The sequence below is a fragment of the Diabrotica virgifera genome, chromosome 9 (genome assembly GCF_917563875.1).
Source record: "Diabrotica virgifera virgifera chromosome 9, PGI_DIABVI_V3a".
Lineage (NCBI taxonomy): Eukaryota > Metazoa > Arthropoda > Insecta > Coleoptera > Chrysomelidae > Diabrotica > Diabrotica virgifera.
In genome coordinates, this window is record NC_065451.1 from 37527794 (window position 1) to 37536574 (window position 8781).

Here is an 8781-nt window from a genome sequence, read left to right on the forward strand (position 1 = left end):
ATTTTGATGAAACTTTGGAATTAACCTTTATTCACTAACTTCAAAATATACCCTACACTACCGAAGTGTGCTTTTACCTTGAGGGTGGAATCTACCACATTCGGGGGGTTGGAAGCTTTATATTGGAAATAATCTCAAGAATCGAATAAAAAAATATTGTTATGACAGTTCCGTAGATTGATCCTACATTGAAAAAGTCCCTTGACGTAAAAGAAGAAGTAGTCACGTACGAGAATGTTCTGGATGTCATGGAATAACCCAGAAATGTCTGGTGACGTCCAGAACGTCAGAAATCTATATAAACATACGTGTTTGACATTTTACAGTTCAGTTGTAATTGAGTATTTAAAGTTGATAGTTGTCATTGAGTTTGTATTGTAATTGAAGTTAAATAAAGTATTTTAAAGAAGTTGTAACATTGGTGACAGCGGTGGGATTGAAGACATAACTACATTTTGAATGGTTAATACGAGATCAACAGAATTTAAGAAAGAAATGGATAAGTCCGGACCCCCAGAATGGTTTTTACAAATGAAAGCAGATGAAGAGAAACGTAGGCAAGAAGAAAATATAGAGGAAGAGAAGCGTAGACAAGAAGAGAAAGAGGACAAGGAGAAGCGTAGACAAGAAGAGAAAGAGGACAAGGAGAAGCGTAGGGAGACGAAGGAGAAGCTTAGACAAGAAGAGGAGGAGAGGCGTAGAAAAGCAGAGGTAGAAATGATAAATAGTTTAACCCAAATTCATGAAAATTTTCAATTAGAGGTAAGCCAACTTAATAATAGAATAGACACATTAGATGAAAAACAAAACTTTTTAGACAATAAAATACAGCAGCAACAAAATTCTTTAGTTAATTTAGAGCAACAACAAAACGATTTGAAATCTAATTTAGAAAGACAAATAGTTGAGTTACAAACCAAAATTAATACCCAAGCTTCATTATCACATATTTCAGTAACTAATATCGACTCTGAACAAACAGCCCCTTCATCTTCGATAGTGTATCCAGGTACCGTCAGAACGAGCAAAATCTTAAAACCACCGACATTTGATGGCCAAACAGCATGGGAAACTTATCGTTTTCAATTCGAAGCTGCAGCTAGAGCAAATGGCTGGAATGAGAACGAAATCGCAGCTTCCTTGGTGGTGTCGCTTCGAGGTCAGGCAGCGACCGTTTTGCAATTTCTTCCCCAGGATGCACCCAATTATACCTCTCTCGTACAAGCTTTAGAGACAAGGTATGGCCAGCAACATCTGAAGCAGGTTTTTCAAAGTCAGCTGAAAGTTCGATATCAAAAATATAATGAGAGCCTGCAAGAATTTGAAGCCGATATTAAAAGATTATTACATTTGGCATATCCTCAGGCACCAAGAGATTTTCTGGAACAAATCGGTATACAGGCTTTCATAGATGGACTGCATGATATCGAAATGCAACAGGCTCTGCGATTACAATACCACAAAACGCTAGATAAAGCACTAATCTCAGCTCAGGAGTACGAAGCGGCGAAAAATATTTCTAGATCTCTTCCACAATTAAAAGAAATAAGATTTACAGAAAATAAGCAAGTCACAACCACAGATAATGAACAACTAGTTTTATCCCAGATATTAAGATTACTACAAAATATCCAACAAAAACCTCGAAATGAAAACAGAAGATGTTTTAACTGCGGAAGAATGGGACATCTAAAATCCAATTGCAGAAGCCGATCCCAAGCACGAAAAGAAGAATACAAGAATGAGATCAGAAGGTCGCCTAGTTCGACATCCAGAAGCCTGTCGCAAAGTCTCACTAGAAATGATGGTAGATGGTCACTAAGAAACAGATTTCCTACAACTGACCATAGAAAGGAAGAAAATACACTGGAATTTGAAGTTAGCCATTTGAAGGAACAACTAGCGATTAGTAAAAATAAAATAGAAAGATTAAGAGAACAGGTGACAATATTGCAAGAAGAGTGTAAGGTAATTCAAAATAATGCAAAAACTACACAGTCCAATCTGGAAAACGAATGTCAAAAACTGATGAAAGAGAAGAATGTGTTTAATAAACAATTTCAAGAATACCAAAATGCATTAAATGAATTACAAGTTCAAAGCCAACGTCAGCTAGCACAAAAAGAGAATGTAACCGAAGAAGTTAGTCTGCGGATGACCACAGTTGAACAACAAGAAGATAATGACCAGATTTCTCTGGAAAACATTAAGAAGAGTCAAAAGAAAGATAACGACTTAAGAGTTATACGAGATTGGCTTAAAAATGGAGTAAGACCTCTTTGGCGGGAAATATCTAAATACAGTCGAACTATAAAGGCGTACTGGGCTCAATGGGAATCCTTGCATCTTTCGAATGGTTTGTTATATCGGAAGTGGGAAAGTTCCGATGGAGTACGTATAGTTCAACAGGTGGTACTGCCAAAATCACACATTAAAAGTGTGTTGGAAGACCTTCATAGCAGCCTGTCTGGAGGACATTTTGGAGTAAAAAGAACACTGGCCAGAATTCGAGACAGATTTTATTGGATAAATTGTCGCCGAGATGTAGAAGCTTGGTGTAAGAAATGCGATTTATGTAACGGAAGAAAAGGTCCTAAAACAAGAAGTCGTGGTAAAATGGCACAATATCTTTCCGGAGAGCCTTTTGAACGACTTGCAGTAGATATTCTCGGTCCACTCCCGCTGACAGAGAGAGGAAACAAGTACTTAATGGTTGCAATGGATTATTTTTCGAAATGGCCTGAAATTGCACCCCTTCCTAATCAAGAAGCCACTACAGTAGCAGAAGCATTTATAACACACGTCATATCAAGACATGGAGTCCCTTTAGAGTTGCATTCTGATCAAGGTCGAAATTTTGAATCAGAATTATGGCAAGAATTAATGAAAATCTTGGGTATTAAGAAAACTCGAACTACGCCTCTCCATCCACAATCAGACGGAATGATCGAAAGACATAATAGAACTATTTTTCAATATCTTTCAATGTTTGTTGCTGATAATCAAAAAGATTGGGATACCCTAATTCCTCTGTTCTTGTTAGCCTACAGAAGTTCCGAATATGAAGCAACTGGTTATTCTCCATCGATGATGATAGCCGGAAGAGAAATGAAGCTTCCTCAAGATCTTATTTTCGGAAGATTGCCTCCCTGCGAAGAAGAACCTTCATCCCAGACCTACGTTGAAAACTTAAAAGAAAGATTGGAAAAAGTCTACGAATTTGCTCGTAAAAGTTTGAAGCTCCAAAGTGATAGAGCCAAGTCCAGGCTCGATGTGCATGCTACTGGGACAATTTTCGAAAGAGGCGACCCAGTATGGCTATACAATCCCACACGCAAGAAAGGACTTTGTCCGAAACTTCAACGAAACTGGGAAGGCCCGTACACCATTTTGAAGAAAATAAATGATCTAGTCTACCGCATCCAGTTTTCAGCTAGAAGTAAACCCAAGGTAGTTCATATCGAGAGATTAGCCCGATATCATGGAACTGATCCACCCTGTTGGCTTCAACCAGACCCTGAGAGACCAGTTATTCGAGGCGAATAACTATAAAGGAGGGAGCAGTGTTATGACAGTTCCGTAGATTGATCCTACATTGAAAAAGTCCCTTGACGTAAAAGAAGAAGTAGTCACGTACGAGAATGTTCTGGATGTCATGGAATAACCCAGAAATGTCTGGTGACGTCCAGAACGTCAGAAATCTATATAAACATACGTGTTTGACATTTTACAGTTCAGTTGTAATTGAGTATTTAAAGTTGATAGTTGTCATTGAGTTTGTATTGTAATTGAAGTTAAATAAAGTATTTTAAAGAAGTTGTAACAATATATTGTTCTTCTTCTTCTTAGCCTTCTTTCGTCGAGTTTGGATGTAGACCTCTCCCATCTTCTTCCATCGGTCTCAATCCTTAGCCACATATTTTCAATTTGTTCCAGCTACTCTTTCAATATCATTAACCCATATCATCTGTGGTCTCCCTCTCGGTCGTTTATTTTCGTAAGGTCTCCAGTGTTGTATTATTGCATTCCAACGTTGGTCTTTTTGTCTAGCAGTGTGACCTGCGAAGCTCCATTTAAGTTTGGAAATTTTGTTGTTATGTCCTCCACTTTTTCTTTATCTTACCTATGCGTTCCTCTTTTTAAGAAAAGAAAATATATTCTAACAAGAAAATATTGTATAAAATATTTTCGAAAAATCAATACTTGTAGATTTATTCGTGATTGAATATATTGAGTAGGGTATTACCTACTTACTGTTACAATTTCAAGAAAATCGACTCTTTTGCTGGAATTCGAAGTTAAAAACTTTAATATACTATACTAAACTTAAGACAAAGAATTCCTGGACAAAATATCCCGGACAAGTAATTTCCACAAAGCCTTCTTGGACAAACAATACCTGGATAAACGATCCCGACAAAGAATACCCGCAAAATTTCTCAACAGAATATTCCTGGACACATAGTCCCCGGCCAAAAAATACCCACAAACAATTCCCGGTATAAGACCCTTGGGATAAGAGGGACACAAGGGTCAAAAAAGACCCTTGGGGTAAAGAGGACACAGGGTCACATAGACCCTTGGGCTTAAAGGCGACACAGGGTCAAAAAGACCCTTGGGAGTAAAGTTGACAGTCCGGTGGAAAAGACCTAACCTAACCTAGGAGTTGAATGAAAAAATGAATTGTCAAAAAATGTTGACTTGGTTTTCAAACTGTGTTTATCAGCTATTTTGCGCTTACTTGGACAAAAATACTATTACTTACTTGATGTAAGAAACAATCCCAAGTTCCCCTTTATTCCCAATGGTCTTTTCCACCTGAGGGTCTCCTTTACCAAAGGGCCATTTTAACTCTGTGTTCCCTTTACCCCAAGCTCTTCTTGACCTTGTGTCCCCTTTACCTAAAGAGTATTTTTGACTTTGTATCCCCTCTACCCTTAATGGTCTTTTTTAGCGGTATGTACCCTGGCCATCGTGATTATTTCAGCTTCTTCCTATATATAACATCTCTTCAGGACGTCTAATGCAGAAGCCAAGTTTTAACTTCTCGACTGTCCATTTTTACAAAAGGAGTATTTTCCTATGTAATCACAGTTGACAACGATGTTACTGAATATATAAAAGAGGGAATCCAATCGGCAAATCACTGTCTATGCGAAACGTGGACCATGACCAAAGCAAATGAACAAAGCTCAGACATTTTGAACGAAAAATTATCATCATCAGGGCTTTTCATTTCGGGTGGAATGTTTGCCGCTCTTACTTAGAGCTCTAGGATTCGCTTATTCGCGGTGAATCACTCCGCATTCCACTTGTATGTTGTCAAAGTTTGTTGTATGACTTGGCTTTCGTTACAATTTTCTTCCACTCATTTCGATATGTGCATAGTTCCCTCCAGTTTCTCACTTCCAAACTTTTGATATCTCTCATGACCTGGTCCTCCCATCTCTCTCTGGGTCTTCCCCTTGGTCTTTCAGTTTCTGGTTTCCATCTGGTGATCTTCTTAATCAGTAGGTCATTTTCCTTCTCTCTATGTGTCCCAGCCATCTCAGCCTCTGTGCTTTAACAAATCTAACTATATCTTCTCCCTTCATTACGTCTCTTAGTTCATGGTTCATTCTTCTTCTAAATTCTCCGTTGTCCATTCTTATCGGGCCCATAATCCGTCTGAGGATTTTCCTTTCGAATATTCTCAATTTTTTTTCATCTTTTTCCGTGAGGCACATTGTCTCAGCTGCGTACGTAACTACTGGTCTGATTGCAACTCTGTATATTTTCAGTTTTGTATTTCTAGATAAATTCTTGTCCTTTAGAAGCCTATGATATCTCCAGTATGTTTTGTTGCCTGCTAATATTCGTTCCCTTACTTCTTCACTTCTCTTGTTTTGGCTATTCACTATTACTCCCAAATATTTAAATTGTTGGACTCTTTTAAAAGTGTAGTTTTCTATTTTGATTTCTCTCGTCCTGTTATCGTCTCTTCTAGAGCAGAGTAGATATTTTGTTTTTCTTTCATTAATTTCTAGACCTCTTTCCTGTGCTTCTTTTGCCAGGATTGTTACTGCTTCTTTTAATCTTTCCTTGTCTCTTCCTATAAGAACTAAATCATCTGCATATGCAACTATTTGTGCTGAGGAGGTTGCTATAGTTCCTTTAATTTTGCTGGCCTTGACTGTTCCCTCTACTGATATGTTGAATAATGTGGTTGACAGGGAATCGCCTTATCGCACTCCTGTTTCTATTGTAATGTTATAATGTAACACGTGGTAGGGTTCCTAGGTTAACTTTGGAGGAGGGGTTATAATGAAACAACTTGTATCTATCGTGTCTAGATTCAGAATGGTTTTATTTCCGCTTCACTGTCCTTGTCACTGTCACGTCACTCTTACAATATTACCAACTTGAGTGCGTTCCGAATACTACCTATTTGCATACATCACATCCCCCTCTTTTTATAATGACAAAATAAACATAACTTTCTTTAACAAATCTTTAAATAAACATTTATAAATTTCCACAATTGTTTCATTCACCCTTTACCCCCTTTTATTTTATAATAAAATTACTTATAAATCTAGTCTATCAGGTTTTTTAACAATTCGACCTGAAGAGGTTTGTGGAGGTAAGTTTATTGGAGAGTGATGATCAGAATGGTTATCAGAGACACTTTCAAAATTTTGTGACTCACTAGTTTCAGATTCGTTATCTGAATGTTCATCGTCAGAAGTTGCAGGAATGCGAACTAAAAATTGTCTATTTCTTACAATTTCTGACCCAGAATCTCTTAATTTAATCGAGTAGGTTTTATCTCTTAATTTATGTGTGATAAGACCTTCTCTCAATTTGTTTTTATCTTTAATATAAACTTTTTCATTATTTTTAAGCGGTTTTAAATTTATTGTCCCTCTATCATAATAAGCTTTTTGACTGTTTTGTCTTTTCTGAAAATCGCTGATTACTATTTTAGCATTACATAATTTTGGTTTTAGAATTTTGTCAGTGGTGGGAATCTGAGTTCTAAGTACTCGTGACATTAAAAGTTGAGATGGTGATGGTAAATTTGAATCAATTGGTGTATTTCTAAGTTGTAGCAATGTTAAATATGTATCTTTACTAGTGATGTAACGAATATTCGTATTCGCATTCGCATTCGCGAATATTCGCATGTTTTTGCATATTCGCATTCGCATCCGCATTCGCGAAATTTTTGCGAATGTTTTGCGAATATGAAAACCAGAAAAAAAATAATTTTAAGATAATATTAGGTTAATAAAATCAAAATCTATTCACTTCTCATCTTTTTTTATTAAGAAAAGGTAACTTAACCTCAAACATGCAGCTACCCTTAAGTGGAAATATGCAGGACACAACAGCAGACAAAGAGACGGAAGATGGAATAAAGCGATAAATCACTGGAGACCTTGGGACTACAAAAGAGGAAGGCGCAGACCACAGACGAGATGGTCGGAAGACCTAAAAAGATACGCAGGGACCAGATCGACAGTATTAGCACTGAACCGAGAAGAGTGGAAAAATAAGGGGGAGGCCTACGTTCAACTTTGGACAAATGAAGGGCAATAGATATATAGAACTTAACCTTGTATAATCACACTATCAGCCTTTACTTTTTTTATTATTTGGTATTATGTAATGAAGCTTAAAATTCAGATTGATTTACACTAAATATCAATTAACTTTTCATTATAAATTTACTATATTTACGTGCGGTATCCGGGGTGACCAGACGTGATCGTATAAGAAATGAAGACATACGTGAAAGGTGCGGTGTTGGAAGGACCTTAGACAGACTTGAAACGAAACAGTTATCGTGGTTCGGACATATGACGAGAATGAGTGAAGGTAGAACTGTAAAGAGGGTATGGAAAGCGGCATCTGACAACACACGACGAAGAGGCAGGCCAGCAAGGACGTGGAACGCAAATATTGGAAAAGCTTGCGTAAAAAGAAATATTGGATGGAGAGAAGCAGAAAGACTAGCTATTGACCGAAAGGCATGGAGACGTCTGATTTCTCCACTTACCTCGACACCGTAAGATACAAGAGGACGGCTTAAGTAAGTAAGTAAGTATAAATTTAGGAAACATTACAAAAATAGAAACAAATTTTAAAAAAATGAATATTCGCATTCGCATCCGCATTCGCGAATGTCGGTAGCAGATATTCGCATTCGCATTCGTATTCGCGAATGTTCAAAAAATGACATTCGTTACATCACTAATCTTTACCATCTCTAAGAGATTTTCTTAGCGCTTTTTTGTAGGTTTGAATATATCTTTCACTTAGACCATTAGATCTATGATTTTCTGGGCTTGACTTTATGCTTTTAAATTCCCATTCTTGACAAAATTTAACAAATTCATTGGCTGTGTATTGTGGTCCACCATCAGAGTAAAATATTTTTGGTATTCCATGACGAGCAAATATCGATTTTAAATGTGTAATTATAGTTGAACTGGTTGTATCGTTCAACAGACAAATTTCTGGATATTTACTGTAATAATCTACCACCATTAAATAACTTTTTTGACCTATGAAAAATATATCAGAGCCAACTTCCTCCCAGGGGAGTTCTGGGATATTGTGTGGAGTCAAAGGTTCTCTCTTTGCATTTTCAAATTGTGGGCAAATTGGACAACCTTTAACTTCATTCTCAATGTCAACTGTCATGGAAGGCCAATATAATGATTGTCTAGCTGACACTTTACATTTATTTATTCCTTGATGGCCATAGTGAATTCTTTTTAACATTTCTTTTCTCAT

At 37.0% G+C, this 8781-nt stretch overlaps 1 protein-coding gene across 1 annotated transcript; it reads left to right on the plus strand.

The window, feature by feature from the left end:
* Positions 1-459: 459 nt before the first annotated feature.
* Positions 460-3748, plus strand: LOC126890920 (trichohyalin-like). The gene is made up of 2 exons (XM_050660087.1): positions 460-2142; positions 3734-3748. Exons 1-2 carry the CDS (start codon positions 460-462, stop codon positions 3746-3748), a joined length of 1698 nt encoding a protein of 565 aa, XP_050516044.1.
* Positions 3749-8781: the final 5033 nt, after the last annotated feature.

What these genes read in the sequence shown, in the direction of transcription:
- LOC126890920 (XM_050660087.1), top strand. Translation starts at nt 460, where the DNA reads ATGGTTAATACGAGATCAACAGAATTTAAGAAAGAAATGGATAAGTCC.